Raw genomic sequence first — 20,398 nt, forward strand, 5'->3', positions numbered from 1 at the left:
GGATCGCAAGCCTTGGTGTTGCTCCCGTGCCTCGCTCAGCCAGTGAGCGGGAACCGGTCTGTATATGGGATCCGAACCCTCGGACGGGAGCGCCGCCGCGCTTCCCAAGCGGCGCACTATCCAGTGCGCCACCGGGCCGGCCCCACCAATTAATATTCTGTTCCCTCTCTCCTGCACCCACTTTATTTCTCCTCTGATACATTTGCTGCCTTAATTAAATGGGGTCATTTGTGAACTAAAGAAATAAAGAGTGAAAAAAATTTCCATTTTCTTTTAAAAAATATCCTGGCATCCACTGCAAAGGGGGAACTCTGCACTGTGCTCAGAGTGTCTGTAAGGCTCTGTGCAGGAGCCCCATGGCCAGACTGGTCTTCATTTAATCTAGCACCAAAGAATAAGAATGAGGACGCTTAAACACCAACCTATCTCAGCAATTTTAGGACATCAAACCAGCACTTTCCCCTCACCAGCTCCAGATTTACTTAAACACGTAGGCAAGTGAGTCTTCTAGTATCAGCAAAGCATTTCTGGAAACGCCTCTCAGCAAGGAGTAACAGCTATTACCATCCAGCCTCATTTCCTCATCATTATCATTAAGGAATATTTATTATGTGCCTGGGTCTGAATGTCACTTTATTAGGTGCTAACATAATAAAAATGATGGTTCCCATCCTTGATAAAATAATATGCCAGAAGTTCACCAACAATTTTGTATTCAGAGGAACTCAAAGGCTCTGAACATAATACTGTTAACAGCGGTCACTGAAGTGCCATGGTCCAAGCAGCCCTTCTTTCTAGCAAGGCTGTTGGGTTTCTTTTTCCACTGTGGAAGTAGGCAGCATACACACAGTGCATCAGCAGGGGCTGTGTGTCTGTATGGGAATAAACACATTTAACAAACGAGGTGGGAAACTAGAAATCCATCCATCCATCCATCCATTTATCCAATAAATAATTATCAAGTAAGTATTATGCTAGTTACCGAGGGCAAGGATACACAGATGGGGTTCTGGCCCTCAGAGAAAGCTCACAGTCTGGTGGTGGGAAAGGCAAATAGTTACAATGCAAGATGGAAGTACAATAGTGAACAGAAGTAATTTAAGGTGCTACAAAAGGACAGAAGAGGCAAAATTTTTTCCTTTTTGTCTTTTTTTTTTTTTTTTTACTGACCGGTAACGGGATCACGACAAAAGGACAGAAGAGGCAAAATTTTTTCCTTTTTGTCTTTTTTTTTTTTTTTTTACTGACTGGTAACGGGATCGCGACCCTCGGTGTTGCGCCCGTACCAGGGACCGGCAACAGGATCGCAACCCTCGGTGTCGCGCCCGCACCACACTCAACCAGTGAGCGGGAACCAGTCTCCACATGGGATCCAAACCCTCAGCGGGAGCGCCGCCACGCTCCTAAGCGGCGCACTCTCCAGTGCGCCACCTGGCCGGCCCCAGAAGAGGCAAAATTTGATCTGAGGGAAGAGTGTATAAACTGCTCAGGAAGATTTGACAGATAAAAACCCAAATACACTAAATAGGAGCAGCACAGGCAGACAAGGACGGGAGTGGGGAGATCACCTGAGGCTGAGGAAGAGCAAGAGCTCAAACATGAAAGTGTAAAACAACAAGGCAAATTCAGGAGAGTAAAAGTAGTGTGATACGGGTGGACCAACAAGTGCATGTGGGGATGATGTGGCAGGAAGCGTAGGCAGGGCCCAGCCCATTAAGGACTTTAATGTGCTACTGCAGAACCACCAGCTTTAGGGAAGATGGAGTAGATATATTTTTCTCTATTCTTCCCACTAAGTATAAGGAAAAACTCGGGACAGTATATATAAAACAAACAAAAGTAGATTCTGAAAGGTGGAGAGAAGAATGCAGACTGGCTAGGGACCTTGGGACCTGAGGAATGAGGCAGAGGTAAGTTCCCTGGGGTTTTTCTGTGTTTGTTTTTGTTTTGCTTCATATATCCCAGATTTGAAGCTGAAGAAGCTGGCAACCTGGAAATGCCACTGGATGTAGATTCAAAAAAGGCCCAGCGAACTCTGTTCCCTCCTACCAAAAGACCAGGAAAGGGCAGCATAGCAAGGCGGAAACTTTACACAATAATTGTCCTACTTTAGTCACACACCACAGAAAAAAATGGTAGCCCCACCCCCAAGTAAAGGCTGAGCTGGGAGTCTAGACTTCTACCCTTGCAAGGCTGTAATGAGGTGCCCCAATACCCCTGCTGGGGTAGTATCAGAGAAGGTCAAGTAGGAAGCTGGGACTTTTATTCTCACCAGCCAGTAAAACACCCTCCCAACAGTATCAGCGGAGACCAGGTGGGGAGTCTGGACTTATACCCCCACCTAGCATTAATGAGGCACCCCTCCCCCAACTGCTGGGTGATGTCAGAGGAGGGCTGCTGGGGAGCCAGGACTTTCACCAGTGCCCCGAGATAACAAGGTCACCCCCACCACGGAATTAGTGGAGAGCACACGGGGAACTGGAACTCTCATCCCTAAAGAGAAGGTCCTCTCCCACCACCAACTCAGGTGTCAATGGCTGCCAAATGAGGAAACTGGACTTCTACCTCCACCTGGTCATAATGAGGTGGCACCATTGCCACCTTCCCTGCTGAAGTAGTGTCAGAGAAAGCCAGCAAAAACAGAAGGAAATAAAATGCAGAGACTTATAACCTATTACAAAAATGTCCAGATTTCAATCAAACATTACTCAGCACACCAAGAACCAGGAAGATCTCACACTGAAAAAAAGACAATCAAGAGATGCCAACACCAAGATGACAGATGCTAGAATTATCTGACAAAGATTTTAAAGCAGCCATAATTTAAAAAAATACTTTGATGAAAAATTACAAATATACTTGAAACAAATGAAAAAACAGAAAGCCTCAGCAAAGAAAAGAAACAGAAGATATAAAGAAGAACAAATGAAAATTTTAGAACTGAAAAATATAATCATTGAAATTAAGAGCTCAGTGGATGAGCTCAACAGCAGAACAGAGGGGACAAAGTAAAGAATCAGTGAACTGGAAAACAGAGCAACAGAAATTATCTAATCTGAACAACAAAAAGAAAACATAAACAGAACCCCAGGGACCTGTGGAACATTAGCCGGGAAAAAAAAAAAAATCTAACATTGTGTCATGGAAGTCCTGAAGGAGAGGAAAAAGATGGTGAGGTTGAAAAAGTACTTAAAGAGACAATAGCTAAAAACTTTCCAAATTTGGCAAGAGATATAAGTCTACAAATAAGCTGAGCAGACCCCAAATAAGAAAAACCCAAAGAAATATGTACCAACAAACCATAATCACACTTTTGAAAACTAAAAGAAAAAAATCTTGACAGCACCAAGAGAAAAACATTTTAAATGACAGCATATTTCTCATCAGAAACCATGGAGACCAGAAGGAAGTGGCACAATATTCAAGTGCTATTAAGGACTTTATCCTGAGGATCAATGTGTAGCCACCACATTAAACAAGGGAGTATCGGTAATCAGAACTGCATGGAGGGGAGCGGGGGGAATTGTTTCTAACTTGATGTTTTATGGTAAAAAAATAAAATTAGCAGAAACACACCTGGTAATTGCCATGTATTCATTTCACCCCCACATGTCTGCACTCACATGATCCCCTTCCCTTTTCCCTTCCTTCTAATTTAAAAATTTTCAAACCTACGGAAAAACAAACAAACAAAAAAAACACTGAAAAGAACAAATAAGGAACAACCATATAACGCTGACCTAGATTCACCAGTAATCTTTTAGCAATATTTGTTTTATCTCTCTCATACCACACATATTCAATTTTTTTTTCATTTATGGAATCTCTTGAAAATAAGTTGCAGACATTAATTATGAAATTTTCTTTTTCCCCTTTTCCATTGTGATATATCAGCATACAGTTGGAATACTAAATCAACAGAACTGAGATTTCCCTCATGTCTCATGCTTTGTAATTATCAATTCTATAGTTGTGGAACCAAACTTTATGGCTATCAATACCACCCCCAATCACTGTAAATTATCTTAGGTATCATAATATTTCTTATGTGTATCAAAATTCATACTGAGCAATGAGTCTGGGTTGCAAAAGAGGATTTATGTTTTGCATCTGTCTCTACATGTTTGTCCACAAGTTAAACAGAAACAAACACAAGAGCTAGATCATGACATTTCACCACTAAATTCTTCAGCATGAATTTCCTAAGGACATTCTCTTACATAACTAAAATATTTTTATCACACCTGAGAAAATTAACATAAATTCAATAATATAATCTTATGTACAGTCCATATCTGAATTTCCTCAAATGCCCCCAAAAATGTCTTTTATAACTGTTTGGATTTCCCCCCCCAATCCAAGATTTAATCAAGAATAATGTACTAGGGCTGGCCGGTTAGCTCAGTTGGTTAGAGCACAGCCTTATAACATCAAGGTCACAGGTTTGAATCCCCCTACTGGCCAGCCACCAAAAACAAAGAATCGTGTATTGCACTGGGTTATTGTCTCTTTAGTCACAATCTAGAGCAACACCCTTGCCTTTTTCGTTTTTCATGACACTGACTTGTTTTAAGTATAGAATCCAATTGTCTTGCTATACGTATTGCTTGTTCTACATTCTGAATTTGTTTCCTCACAATTAGATTTAGGTTAAACATTTTTGGCAAGAAGACTACACAGGTGATATGTACTTCTTAACATCAGGAGGAAGAGATTATATTCAGTTTTGAGCATGCTGAGTATTAGTTGTGCAACATCCTATCATGTGTGTGCATAGGCGATAGGACCTACTTACTAAAGTGACATCATCTAGGGATAATGCGCTATGACATGTAAAGACAAAAGAAACTACTTCCAAGGTTGAATCTTAGAGAATCCCAGAATTCAAGGACAGGAGATAAAAGAGAACCCAGCAAAGGAATCTGTGAAGGATCACAGAGTCAGGAGAGGATGAGCCAAAGTTGTTATGAGGAGTAAGCTTCCAGAAAAAGCGTGTAGGTAGAAAGAGAGCGAGAGAGAGATGTTAATGGTGGGGAGGTCAGGCAAAACAAGGCTTGCAAGGTTTCCAGCGGATTACTTATACTTAGAACCTGGCCAATGATGTCAGAGTTATGCCAGTGGGTTGGCGGAGGCAAAAACTTACTGCACCAGACTGAGAAGTGAATAGAAGGTGAGGAAGTGGTGTCAGAGGTGTGTGTCCCCTAAGAGGTTACAGATGACTCATTACTCATTCATTACCCATTCGTTCTTCCAACAAATATTTGAGAGCCAGCTGCTTTGGTGCTGGCATAGCCATGTTCTTGTGGAGCTTACACTCTAGTGAAGAAAGACACACATAAAACACATAAACACATAACACAGAAGGAGGTGGTATATGCTGTAGAGAAATATAAAGCAAGGTATGAGCAATAGAGAGTAACGGTGTGGGGCCAATTTATATGGAGTGGTCAGGTAAAGACTTTCCAATGAGGTGATGTTTGAGCAGGGACCTAAAGGAAGGGAATGAGCTCTACAGCCATCTGGGGAAGATCCTTCCAGGCAAGAACAATGAGTGCAAAGGCTTTGAGTGGGAACCTGCCTGAGTGATGGAGGGACATGAAGGAGGCCAGGGTGGCAGAGCAGAGTGAACAAGGAGAGTGGGAGGAGACACAATGAGAGAGGAAGCAACGCAGGGCCTAGAGGAAACAAAATGAGGAAAAGAAATAAAGTGGGATGGTGCCTGTCAACCCTGACATGGACAAAAAGCTTTCAGACAGTAACATAAAAAAAAAAAGGATCTGCTGCAAATGGTCTCCTTGTTTCCCCCTGACAGTTGCATAGTTTGTCAAGAACTACCTTATTTAAGCTACTTGGTACCTATTATTTATAATTGAGAAATGACTTGCCTGAGATCACATTCCAACCAATTGTAAGATAAAGACTAAACTTTGGTTGTTCTGATTCCAAAATTCATATCATTTTATTTATGTATATTTCAGCAAGAGAGAGAGAGAGAGTGGAGAGTGGAGGTGAAAAAGGGAATAGACACTTCCCTGATCAAGTACCTTCCCCCCTGCAAATGCGTGATAGTTACAAAAAAACAAAAACAACAGTGATTTTAATCTGCAATTTCACATTTTGCCTTCTTTTACTGGCTACTCCTTTGGAAATAAATGCTGCCTTGTTATCTTCTCTATGTACTGGCAATGGGACAGAAGGAAGACTTCAGATCTAACCTTAGAAAATGTCAAGGGGACACATACTCTCCTATGCCTTTTCCCTCCAGCCCTCTCCTGGAGGGGCCAACACAGTAGAAAAGGGAGTCACTGTATAATCAAAAACTCCATCCGAAGTTAACTGAGTCTTTTGCCACATCCCTTAGCCTAGCACAAGAGTTTGTCACACAGCTCTAGGCAATTCATTAGCTTGCCAAACTGACCACTAACATGTTACAAGGCCACAGAGGGGCAGATGAGTCAGGCTTTGCACAGCATTGGAGATGCAGTTCACGAGCTGCCTGTGTGCAATCGTCTTATACACAGCAGCTTCACCTGTCTTAGGAATTTGCCATCAACTCTTGAGTCACGTTGGTAGGGCTCTCCTCTACTTGAGAACTCCTGGGGAAAATACTCTGTGCCATCACTAAAAATGGAAAGGGGGAAGATGCCAGCAGCCTTTGGCTCCATGTTTCTCCATGTGTGGTTCAAGAACCATTAAGAATGTCTGTGGAATGCAAGAATCTCTCTGGAATGCAGATTCCTGGGCCTCGAGAATTTTAATCTTTAGTAAGCTCTTTAAAGGATTCTGGTGACGCCTAAATTTGAAAATCATTGCTTCCCTAGTACAAAAATCAAGGAAGAGGTGAGGAAGTAAGGATTTTATTTGGTCAGTCTCCACCACCAAGTCTAACTGATTAAAATGCACACTTAGGAAGAACTTGATACATTTTCTCAACAGCCTGATTCAAAATTTCAAGTCTGCTGACTGTGTGGGTAAGGAGTTTTAACTTACTGGGCTTTCAGGATCATCACAATGCATGTATTTCTGGGAGTCAAAGAATCAGGGCTTTTTGTCATTTTCCTCACTCTCTGGCTAGGGCCTAAATTCAGCTGGGATGAATTTCACACCCTACTGTTTGTATCATGGGTGTGGTAATTGTACCCAATGGAAGGCAGCTATAGAAATGTAGTTAGTCTTGGTCTTAGCACCCAGAGGGCGAGGGACACAGAGGCTCCCTAGTATCAGTGCAGGAAATGGGAAGGGTCCCTCACACATTAAGTGACAGAAGAGCAGAGGTTGGCTGAATCACTGGTGTGTAAGGGTTGACATTAGCATTAGGCAGATGATTTTTCTTAGGGTTCCATATCCAGGCAGAGTAGAGGTTTTTAACCTGGAGCACGCTGCAGCAGCTTTACAGCAGCTATGAATCCCCTGGAAATTGCTGAATTTGGGGTGCTTGTTTGGGTGACTGTCTAGTGAGAGGATGTGTAAGATTTTCCAAAGAGAATCCATGGACGAATCGAGAACCTCTGATTTAACAAAGGGTTACGACAGAAGTGGCCTTCAAGCCTCACAACTAGCACACATGAGCAGCAACCTGGAAGCAACTGTATTGGAGGGCATAAAAGGGATGGCATTCCTCTCACATCCACTACCTTTCACCTGACCTCACCAACTACAGGTCCTGATCTGATGCTATTTTCAATTATCAAGTATTTTCAAAGTTGAAATCTGGGTGAGAGCACAGCAGACTATCAACACAAAATTCCTGTGTGGGTAAGAACCATTATAAACTGTGACCTTCAGGAAATAGCACAGGGTTTGCAGCCAGAAAACTTGGATTGGGTCTGCCTCTGTCTTTCATGGCTGTGGGACATAGGGCAAGTCACGTAACACCTCTGAGACTCAGTATCCTCATCCACTAAAAGGCAATTATACTAACTACTGCACTGGGTGATTATTAGTATCAAATAAAGTAAAAGTGTTTTGCCATGTGCCAGAAGGTATGTTAAGCTTAAAGTATTGTCACTGCTGTAAATTTTTTCTGTTTCATTCTACTTCTGAAAGAAACAGCATGTGTGTGGAGTCAAATGCTGAGACCTAACTGGGCTTGACTTTCATTTTTTGACTTTCTGTTTTAGCTGACACAATAAAATGCCTACAAAAATATCCTGCAACAAAGACCATTAACCAAAGAGTTGTGTCAACAGTTCTAGGGACTTACCAGGACAATGAGAACCAGAACTAAAAGTTCATGTGAATCAAAGAAAGAGGCTGGGTGGTGGGGTGTGGAGAAAAGACCACACATTCTGGCACAAGCAAGGATCCAAACTAAGTCATAAAACGTTCTTCATACACATCCTGTTTTGGTATGCAGGCTGGCCAACACCCCTGTTTTGGCACCTGTGCTGTCACCCCCACCCAAAACAGCAGAACTGTACTTCTTACAATGAATGTAAGAAGTAGAGACTCAAGGTTGCCAAATCTTTTCCTTCCCAAAACTGTAAGTGCAGCTAACACTTAAGAGTGTCCCACTCTTAACCCACTGGTGGTGAAAGAGGCTCAAGAACAGGAGAGGTGAGCACATGTTCTTGTACAGCATGAGTGTCAACGGATACAGTGAATTACAAAAGATTAAAATATTAGGGGCCACATAAATTTTTAACTTGACCTTCCAGGCTTCTCTTTGACATGGACCAGCCATGTTTAAAACTACAGTCCAATCAAGGCTCAAGATTGAGCCATTATCCAGTGTATACTCCTTGGTAAAGCACACAACAATTAAGGAAACAAAAAGCTATCACCTCTTTTTGAAGCCCCTTAATCACTACACCTAAGTCACCTATTTAGATACAAGCTCCAAATCACCTTTGCCCTTCTACAAATAACATACTACTACGCTGAAGAATTTTAAATCAGCACCATCATCAGGTATCTATCAGGGCTCTCCTTGGACAGGTGATTCTTTAGGATTTGGATCATTTAGGTAAAATTGGTGAGTAGCACCAACAAGTAACTTTATAACCTCCTCTAGTTCATTTAATATCCTGAAAATAAGTTGACCTTGGATATCTCAGATACTTCAAGAACCAATTATTAAATGAAACAACACCTACTTTTTAGGTATTAAATTGTATCAAGAACTCATATGAAGTGTAACTTTATAACCTCCTCTAGTTCATTTAATATCCTGAAAATAAGTTGACCTTGGATATCTTAGATACTTCAAGAACCAATTATTAAATGAAACAACACCTACTTTTTAGGTATTAAATTGTATCAAGAACTCATATGAAGTCCTGTTCAGTAGAGCTCACTATTGGACTCTTCTTTGAATTCAACAACGAATATACTCAAAACATGACCACACAATTCGCTCCAGAGCACTATTTTAGGATTTGTTAGCAACTGGCCATGGAGGAGGTTCTATGCTAGTCACTGATCCATGAGGTAGAAACACGTACCACAGCAGCAGGAAAAGAGATGACAACACTAACACCTATCACAAATGCAACATAAAACTCCTGGGAGTGATGTGCCTAGTTGGTCTTCTCCTGAGATAAAAGAGAAGATTCCTGAGGCCACATACCTAACACAATTTTCTCTCAGCTTTAAATCTAGAGATCAGGTTAACCTCACTCCTAGAACACGCTTTATTATGGTGATTATCAAATGCCATTTAAACTAGGGATTCAATTACAGTTAAACAGTCATGGACAGAGGAAGGTAGGAAGGGAAAGAAGGAAGGACTGACTTTTTTTTGGTAGCTGGCTGGTATGGGGATCCGAACACTTGACCTTGGTGTTATAACGCTTCACTCCAACCAACTGACCTAACCTGTCAGCTGAAACGCTCTCTTTCATCCAAAGATATTTTTGTATATGAAAGGGCCAAGTGGGTTGCACTAATATACCATGAGAACAAGCATCTGCAAGAAGCAGGAACCCAAGGGCACTGACCAGACTGGTGCAGTGGGTGGAAGGCCGGGCTTGAGGAAGCCTTTCCCCAGGTCCTACTGGGAAGAGGCACTGTTCAGATCTTAGCCAAACATCTTTGGCTCACAGGGGCAGCAGTTTGGAGAACACCACAAAGAACCGCTAGCAATTCCCAAATGGACAGGAGCAAAAGGGATATGGATCAAGGCCCAAACAGACTGGGTTCTGCCCCCATCCACACTCACGAACCTATGAAGTATCCATTGAGACATAATGTCCTGGACAGTATAACACTTCACTTAAAAGCAAACAAATGACATTTACTCGAAACCTACAGTTTTGTCATCTTAAATCTTTGTAAGTTAAAAAAAAAAAAATGGGCAGACCACTCTCAAACCAGACCATTATCTGCCCTGGAATCACCACTGTGTCCCCACCAGTGAACGTTTCTGTCTCTTGGCAAGTTGCCTAGGTATCAAAAAACAGTATTTCCAACAAAGCCACTTGTTTGTTTAGTTTTATTTTTAAGAGAAAGAGGTTAAAAAGACACACTCACTACCAGGGAGAGGGTAAGCTAATAAAATGACAGTCTTGTTAATATATGACCAAAAGGGCAATGATCTTAACAGAGTACCAAGTTGGCTACTGGTTCTTTGACTTTTAACAACTGATAGCAATTGTTTTTTAATCCACCAGCAGGAAGGAAAGTGAAATTAAGAAGGATTTTATTTATTTATTTATTTATTTTTTCCTTTTTCTTTTCGTGACCAGCAATGGATCGCAACCCTCAGTGTCGCGCCCGTACCGGACCGGGACCAGCAATGGGATGGCAACCCATGGTGTTGCTCCCACACCTCGCTCAGCCAGTGAGCGGCCGGTCTGTATATGGGATCCGAACCCTCGGCGGGAGCGCCGCCGCGCTTCCCAAGCGGCGCACTGTAGCAGTGCGCCACCGGGCCGGCCCCCAGAAGGATTTTATTTATTGAAAAATAGTTACTGTTCCTAAACACTAGTTTTGACAGAACTTAAAATATATATACATGTAACGCTGCTGTCAGATTCACAAGATGGTAGGTCCAAGCTAATGTTCCTCTCATTCTTAAATGAAAATAATACTGGCTACATTTCAAAAGCATAAACAATATATCATCTCATTTGACCTCCAAATTACTCTGTAGGTAAGTTACTACTCTGTGGGTAACTAACTCTGTGGGTAACCCATAAGATGGGTTATTATCTCAATTTTATAAAAGTGGAAGTTGAATTCAAAAAGGTATTGAGTTACCCAAAATCAACCTAATTCCCAAGTGGCAGAAGAAAACGCCACTGTTTAATACAATAGCTACCAGCCACATGTGACTATTTAAACTTTAATTAATTAAAATTAAATTAAACAGAAAATTCTGTTCTTCAATTCAAATGTGTCACATTTCAAGTGCTCAACAGCACATGTGGCTAGCAGCTAGGATTATAGAATATTTCTATCATTGCTGAAAGTGCTATTACTGGACAGGGCTGGTCTAGATATAAGTTCTTTTGAATTCATGGTAACAGAAAAAAGATTCCATGGCATCCCAGTACCTAATAAAGGTGGCCTGACAGTGGCAATGTTAAATCACAGCTTCTTTCTTATTATAAGAAACTCTGAAGCTTCAGGAGGTTGGTTTATCTTCCTGGTGGTTACGAAAACTAAAAAACTAAAAATTATATATAATTTTTAGCTGAAGAGTGACAAAGAGATCAAACCGAAGAACTGAGGAGTTAGGGAGTCAAGATGTAGCAAAGCTTATTAAAAATACATTGCCTGGGCTGGCTGGTTAGCTCAGTTGGTTAAAGTGCTGCCTTGTAACACTGAAGTCAAGGGTCCAGATCCCCATATTGGCCTGCTGCCAAAAAACCCCCCAAAACAAATAAAATACAGAGCTGTGGGAACCCATTACACAGAGCCATTCTTTCTAGTTTCAATGTGAAATACGTGGGGCCTACTTGTGTATCTATGAACCTTTCAAAACTAGCTCATTGTTTTGTTCACTTTTTCACTTAGCAATGTATCTGAGCACCTTTCAAGGGCCAGGTAGTCTGAAAGGCCTCTGGGTTGACACTAGTTGGCTGCCCTGTCTGAGTTTTGCTGGCCTCACACTCTTTGGATTCTCCTAACCATTCAGAAGTGTCACCAATGACCATGGCTGGGCACACAGAAATTGTGCTGGGCCATTTAAAATGAAAAAAATAAGCTCACTCAAGGACACAGAGCAAAGACCTCAGAGCATTTATAGGACGAAAATAATTATTTGCTCATGTGTTTGCCAAGGTATCAAGGTTTTTCTACTACTTGTGCATGGGAAAATAATGAAATGAGGGTGAGCTGTAGCATGAGAAACATGCTACTCTATGCTTTTTCTCAATGATTCTCAATAGAATAACAAAAGGCTGAGAAGGAAGAGACAAACAAGGTTCTTCCTCACATCAAGAAAGACTACCGAAGACTTTTTTCTCATCTGTCTGGGTCAGAACTTCCATATTTTCCCTTAAAAGGTTATTCTTCTGCAACAGCTCTCATTGACAGAACGTTTTTCTTAATTTTCACCTTAACCTTATGACTTTGTACACCTTTAAACATCAAAGAGAAAGGCTGTGGGGGAAGCCTCATTTGAGAACAAAGATGTGAGTTTTCATCCTGGATACAGCTGGATCCCTGGTCTTAAGGCTTGGATTTAAAGACCAGCTCCCTGTCTGTACCATCTTTCCTCTCCCTCAAAATAGGTACAGCTTCAGATATCACTAGAGAAAGTTTGGGGCCAAGCTATGTGAGTCTCTACTATCTGGCCCTCTGTATTTGGTACGGTTTTAGTGGTGTTAAATTTAAGAAATATGTTTACACAATGAGAATAATAAAGGGTACTGGGAAATAATCCTGTTTAATAGCACATCAGAAACCAACTTCTATACTCCATAGTTGAGATGCCATGAACAGAGCAAGCATATTAAGCAGCAGAGAGAGGTATGCAGGAATTTGGGGATTCCTAATCCCCTAAACTTTATGGAAAGGCCATACCCCAACTCTGAATGAGATATAGAGACATGAACAACCCCGAAAGGAAGGGAGCCACTGAAGCACATTGTGTCCTACAGACATGATGCCAGAACCGACAGCCAGTACTACACGGGAACTGTGTATGTGTTCCAGGAAGTGAGGTGGATGGGTTTTTCTCCTCCTAGAGTTAGAAAAAAGACTGGAATGAGAAGAATTTGATAAAAGGTATAATAAACCAGAAATTAGACAAAATATGTCCATGACGATCTTGCTCCTTTCCCTGGCTTGAGGGCTCTGCCTCACGATGTACAACAGACTTAAATACAAGTAAAAGGGCTCTTTTCAGAAACTCCTCAGACCAACAAAATGAGAATGAAAGCGGGCACTTCAACAGATGTTACTTTTTCAGGTCTCCAAACCTCGACAACTTGCTAACCATTTACAATTTTCCCCCAGCACCGTTCACATTTTCTTCAAAAGATATGGAGTAGAGGGTGAGGAGTGGGGCTAGTGGAAGACAGCAGGGTGATGGGATGTCAGGGAGGCAGAGGATGTTGGAGACTACATAGCAGTCAAGGGATGCAGGGTGGTGGCGAGGTATGGTTACTCACTGGGTGGGGGTCTGGCAAAAAAAAAAAAAAAGAGCCTTATCTTTGGGAACTCAAGACCCTATCCATGTATCACCAGGATGGCACCTGATAAGCACACCTGAAACTATTCCAGGTCTCAACATTCTCTCTTATAATCTAAGAAATTGTTGCATACTTCCTCCATTGGAAAAGGTGACAAACAAGACTGTGTCCACAGCTGAAGGTGGCTCTTGGTAGGTGGCAAAAATACAGTATTCTAATGGAAGAAGGTCATTTCTATTTCCATAGGAATAGCAATTATTCTCACTACACAAATACAGGGAACAACCCAAAGTATACAATTAGATATTCAGAACAATTTTAGAACCTGGGCTCCTGACAGAATGAGAGCGTTGTCTCAAATTCCATGCCCCAAATTCCAACAGGTTTGCAACAGTTTCTATCTGTCTGTCTCTCTCATACACACGTGCACACACTACACATTACAACTGTGTGTCTTCACTCATTCATTCAGGGCCAGGCACTGGGGACAAAAATGCAAGTATAGATAAGATACTTTCTCAAGGAGTTCATGGTCTAGTCAGAGATACGAGCATATAAGCAGATAACTACAATAACTGAGGCATCATTTGTCTTGACATTATGGAATACTACAAGATATGCTAAGCAAGGAGACTGTAATCTATAAATTCTATTAAACAATAATCTCCATTATCCCCTGTTATTGAATAAAAGACAGGAAAAAGAATGCAGGAAACTTACCTTCTGCCTGGTTTTTAGACTCTGAACATTTTACAGATACCAAGAAGTAGCATTATGCTCTCAGAACTAGTATTATAATTACAGTCAGCATCCCACAGATTGGCACTGAATTGTTCTTTATTTTGTGTATGGGTAAATTCTGGCTACCCAAATTTTGGCTGTTCAGTGTCTTAAGGACAGATACTGTGCCTTATATTTCTTTAATCTCTGCAGCATCTAGCACTACCAAAGGCACCAAATAGACACTAAATACACGATGCCCTTGGTGAAAGGGACAAGTAGATGAGACGCTGGATAACTCGTTTCTCTACAAGGTTTGCAGATTAGGAGATCTGAAGTGATTTGTAAAGCACAGCATCGCCCTACCTGATCACATTACTGATCCACTGTATAAGCTGCCTGACACTTTTAAGGGTTGGGGGTAGGAGGTCCCTCACTAGAGGTCCATAGAAGAAGAGAGCATAATATAGGTAAATAGTTTGGTAGTGAACTGCGGTAAACAAAAAGATTAATTTGAGACTTAAGCTCCGGGCTGATACTTAGGATAGAAAGAGACCTGAGACTTCTAATACTTGCTATAAGGTTCTAACTCTTAGAAATGGACATACCACTACCATGACAATGAATCAAATCCTATCCTCACTCACTTAAATGCCTTCAATGGCTTCCTATTGTGCTTGAAATCAAATCCACCTCCTCCGTGTGGGTGATAAGGCCCTAGCTCTGGCCCCACCCACCTTGCTCATCTTCACTTGCCCCCGTCTCCCCTCACTCACCATGCCCCACCCACACTGGCTTCTTTGATATTTCTCAGACATGCCAAGCTCTTGCCTGCACCAGGCCCTTACACTTGCTTTTCCTTCTCCCTAAGCCCTCTTCCTGCTTCTGAATGGATGACCCCATCTCATCCTTTAGATCTCAGCTCAAAAATTTCCTTTTCAGGAAGGCCTTTCTTGATCATCTTATCCAAAGTGACCCCAACTTATTCCTATTACTTGTTAACACACCAACCAGTTAATTTATCTCAGAACACTTACCATGCTCTGAAATTATTGTTTAGTTATTCTTCTCCTTTTTTATTATCAGTCTTGCCCTCTCAATATAAATCTTCTGAGAGCAGGAGACATTTATCTTGCTGCATCAACTGGCACATATCAGGTACTCAAATATTTTGAATGAATGTGTGAATGAGAGTTAGGAAAATACAGTGGCAGTAGGTCAGAGGCATTGAGCTAAGGTGAAAAACAACAGTTCTCCCACTATGAAGCCAGAAGTGTTGTATGACTTTTTTTGTTGTTTTTTTTACTTCATTAGGGTGTACCCAAGTGGTAATAACATACAAACAGAAAAGAGGGAGAGCCTATGTTCACTGCTGATGACTTAAAAAGAAATGTCAAAAAGAGCAAAATCTTGTTAGCTCCCGCTTCCACTAAGTTTATAATGCTGTTGGTGTTAAAAGCAAATTTTCTTACTTCTAACGGATTCCAAGGTTTGGTTTCAATTTCTCCCCCAAGATATGTAGTTCTGCACCCAATGAGCTCAGTGCTGTGACAGCCCCATCAAGGAATCCACTCAGCCAAGCTCACATCCATGCCTGCCTTAGGATATCTGAGGATCTTGCTCTAAATAAAACTGTAGTTGATTCAAACTACCAGGTGGAAAAGGTTTCTCTTCCCAAGAACCTGAACACAAAGACAAAGCATATGCAAGAAGTGGGTTCTTCCTCATGATACCCCAGCTCAAGATCTGCCCCTCCTATAAAGGGAAGCGTAACTGGGTGTGGAAACCCTTTCAAAGGTGCAATTCAAAAGCAAAGGATGATTTAAGACACCCTTTAAGCCCAATGTTGCTTGTTTCAGTGAACTTGACAAATTAGGGCCATTATCTCAACTATTTAACAATTGAGAGTCCCTGATCTTGGAAGAGCATGATAAAGAAAAGAGTAGAAAATAAAACCTGTGGTCCATGTTTGATAGAAGATGTTTTCCATGGCATCCTGGGTACACACAATCATGTCCTAAAAGCAACTCTACCACATGCTGAGAGAGAGAGAGAGGCACTTACGTGGCATGATCCCTTGGCTCACCAGTTCCTCCCGGGTCCGGCGCTGCTGGAGCTTCAACTGTAGCACTGCAGGGCAGCAAAGAGAGAGGAGGGATGAAGGGTCAGTCGAGTCAAAAGACACATTTTCAAATGCAAAGAAAGTCTAAAAACAGAAGGGAGCGGTATGAAGAAGGATCCCCTTGAATTGCGACTGTCTGTAACTGCAGAAGTGGCCTGATACAGCAGGGTTTCCGTATTCTGCTGTGGGCGGCAAGAGGAAGTTGCGAAGGGTTTTGCACGGTGATAACAGTCCACAAGTACCAGAGCCTTGCCTCTTGCTCAAAACCTCCGACAACACTGGGTCCTCCTCCTGAGACTAAAAAATACCAATTCTGAATTCAAATAACATAATGAGGACCACCACCCAGCAGAAAAAGCTTTCCAGATTCTCTATATTTTCTTGGCAAATGTTTATCACTGAAAGTATAGCGACTGATACAGCCACTCACATAGATCAGGAAGTATTGGTTATTTATACATCTTTTCTTTTGTATCTATTTTACCTATTTTCACCAAACAATGCATTTCTCTAGACTAGAAAATATCATTAAAACACTTCTTCTCTTCCTCTTCCTCTTCACTTAGAGGCTTTTTCTGTTGAGGTGAAACAACCAAGTTAGATGACTCAAAGCACATCCGGGCTGGGGAGAGTGGCGGATGTTTCTCCTGTTTCCACACGGCAATGCTACTTAATGAAACATCTTAGTGGGGATTACTTTAAAGTTAAAAATTAATTATCTCTATTTCAAAAGCCAATGAAACCTAAAGGGTGTTACAACTACACACTATACAGAATGACAAATGCATGGTCATCATTCAGAGACTGAGAAAATGTTCACAGAAGGAGGGTTAGGAGGATCCCCCAGACCAAGGAAAGTCCCCTTACATGGTAAGCCATCGATTACAGGGGCCCTGCAAGGTACATCTGAGGGGAACCTGCATCTACTGGGAATCATACTGTCCTAATATCTGCCTTTTCCATCCACAGCACTTTTTAGGGAGGCCTTCAAGAATGGCAGAACCATAATTAGGCTCCTGTGTACATCTCAAATTCAGTAGATCCATAGTAGAACTTGTCTTTCTCCCAACAATCTAATCTGCTTCTCATACTTCTTACCTTTTTAATGGTATCACTATCCTCCCAAGTACTAGTATTAAACTGTTTGAGCCAACTTTAAGTCCCCTACCTCCTCACACCCTCTCTTAGCAATTTTACCATGCCATGATTTCCCGCACTACAGTGGGAGCTCACTGGCTGTTTCCTTACTTGTGCTGTGTCTCTACCATTCTGAGTCATCCCAAGCAAGGCTCTCCAGTTACTATTCCTCAAGGACCATGAACTTTTCCCTACCTCCTTCATTCATTTCACTTGCAAATGCCCACCCTCTCCATCTGAGCTTCCCCAACATTCAGAATTACTCTGGGCCTCCTGTGAGCTTGCTTTCATCTCTTGTAAAAAGTATAGTAACATTTTACCCTGTGTAATATTTATACTCAAATATATAGTAACATTTTACCCTGTGTAATATTTATACTCAAATATACCTCTCCTACCAGTTTATGACCCTGGAGAAAAGCAAATATATTTTACTGACATATGCCCCTCACAGCACTTAATACATAGGAGGTATTTAATCATTGTTCCTTGAACTGAACTGGATCTCAAAATGATGATACAAAGGGAGAAATCTAACCAAGAGGTTATTTCACAAAAAATAAAGTCTTGGAGAATTAAATAGATAAAAATAAGACTAATAGCTAATATTTATACAGTGTAAACAAGGGTACTTCAAAAAGTTCATGGAAAAATGTAATTAAAAGATAATAGGGATGCTTCCATGAATTTTTTTTTTTTTTTTTTTTTTTGTTCTTTTTGAGACCGGCCGCACCGCGCTCAGCCAGTGAGCGCTGTGAGCGCACTGGTCATCCCTATATAAGATCCGAATCTGCGGCGGGAGCGCTGCCGCGCTCCCAGCGCCGCACTCTCCTGAGTGCGCCACGGGCTCGGCCCTTCCATGAACTTTTTGAAGACTCTTCATATCCTGTGCCAGACACTGTTCTACAGACTTTCCTGTTTTAACTTATTTAAATATCTTCATAACATCCCTAGGGAGATAGGTATTATTACTCCCATTTTACAGGTAAGGAAAATGAGGTCCAGAGGAATTAAGCAATTTACCTAAGATTATCCCACTTATAAGAGGTGGAACAGGATTTGAACTTAAGCATTCTGATTCCAGAATCTGGACTGCTTACTTCTCCAAGATTTTCTGGAAGCCTGTGCTGCTGAGATAACAGGCATTGAGCATGATCACCTAGATTTATTCTCTGATAAGATGGACAAAGGGGCTGAGGAAAATGGGTGGGTCAGACCAGGGTCAAAGGAGTTCACATGATTAACTTCAGTAAAACAAATTTAATCTAAGAACTTGATTTCAGGATAAATTATAATTATAGCTCAGTAACAATAATAATTACATTAATAAAATACAAATAATAATCAATAGGTTCTGAACATAACCAGCACCATTTTAGGAAAAGCCAAGCACAAAATGGCTGCCACCACCACCCCACCACCCACTTTATGAGAAATCTCATGACTTCTGCGAAATAGAAACCCTTTTGCTTCTGCAGGGGCACAATTTTCCACCCCAGTTGTATCAGCCAGGTGGAGCTTCCACATTAGCATAATGCCCCTCCTTGATTGTATCAGCCAGCACTTGGCGCCCTACAACCTATATAAGCTCTCCCACCCCAAAGCCTGGGGCTGCTCTCCACTTTGAGGGCAGCCCTGACTGCTGCTCTCCATTTTGAGTGCAGCCCAGCAGATTCTTTTCCTTTAATAAAGCTTGATTGGTACCACAGCATTACAGCTTACTTTCTTTCATTTTGGTGCTGAAACCCGGGAAGGGTCCTGGCTGGGACCTTTGGACTATCCCCTCTCTTGGGTTGATTGGCCCCCTGGCCGCCCTTTCTGGACCTGCTGAACTGGGTACCTCTGGCCCCTGAGGCTCCCACCTTCTCCTCTTGCCTCTTCAAGACCAACACATCCAACATTGGCCTCAATTCAGGGTGAGTTAGTGGGTCTGTCCTACTTTTACAGGTTCCCCCAACTACTTTCTACGACTACTGTCTACTTCCCAAAGACCAGGCGCCTGGCCGAGGGAACCTCTCTTGTGCCCGCCCAACTACTGGAGGATGCTCCTCTAGCCGACTGGTGGCTCCTCTCTTGAAAAGAAGGTGCACACCAACAAGGACGCTCCTTGGTGTTACCCTTCTTCTACTGGGATTGATCACCTCCTTTCTCACCCTCTAAATGGGATCCTCACAATCCAAACCTCCACACTCTATGCCTCTGGGCCGTCTCCTGGCCGATTTACAATCTCTCGGCCTCCAGGGAGACCTTGTTGTCACCCTTCTACTAGAATTACTCGTTTCCTCTCCCACCCTCTACATAGGATCCTTATGATCCAAACCACCACGTTCTACACCCCTAAGCTGTCTCCTGGCCAATTTACAACCTCTTGGCCTCCAGAAGACATTAAACTCGAATGTCTCATTTTCTATTGCAATCAGGTTTGGCCTAAATACAAACTAGACAATGGATCCCAGTGACCAGAAAATGGTACTCTCAATTTGGATACTCTCAGAGACCTAGACAACTTTTGTCACCAAGGCGGCAAAGCCAGAGAGATTCCTTATGTTTAAGCCTTCTTCTATCTCCTATTGCATCCTTCTCCCTGTCAAAACTGTCCTACGTCTCAAATTCTCCTAGCTCATGCCTGACCTCCCTTTCCGGACTCAGATCAATCTTTTGATCCGTCAGATCACTCTGCTCCCTGACCACTTCCTTACACTCCAGATTCTCCACCAGCCCCTTCACCTTTTCCCTCTTCATCCTCAGCCACCCAACCCCTCTCCTTCTTCCCCTTTGTCAGGTGACAACCCCGCCTCAGCTCCGGCTCCCTTACACCCCCTCTGTGAAGTGGCAGGGA

General features: G+C 42.1%; 1 protein-coding gene across 4 annotated transcripts in view; it reads right to left on the reverse strand.

The window, feature by feature from the left end:
* Positions 1 to 20,398, reverse strand: part of MKL1 (megakaryoblastic leukemia (translocation) 1) — a 188,817-nt gene that overhangs the window by 32,636 nt on the left and 135,783 nt on the right. For all 4 annotated transcript variants that reach the window (XM_008566683.1, XM_008566680.1, XM_008566679.1 and 1 more), the window contains one exon: positions 16,365 to 16,430. In XM_008566683.1, coding sequence (XP_008564905.1) covers positions 16,365 to 16,371 — 7 coding nt within the window. In that variant the 5' untranslated portion in view covers positions 16,372 to 16,430. The remainder of the gene's footprint in view (positions 1 to 16,364; positions 16,431 to 20,398) is intronic.

Source organism: Galeopterus variegatus, unplaced genomic scaffold (genome assembly GCF_000696425.1).
Source record: "Galeopterus variegatus unplaced genomic scaffold, G_variegatus-3.0.2 Scaffold262, whole genome shotgun sequence".
Taxonomy (NCBI): domain Eukaryota; kingdom Metazoa; phylum Chordata; class Mammalia; order Dermoptera; family Cynocephalidae; genus Galeopterus; species Galeopterus variegatus.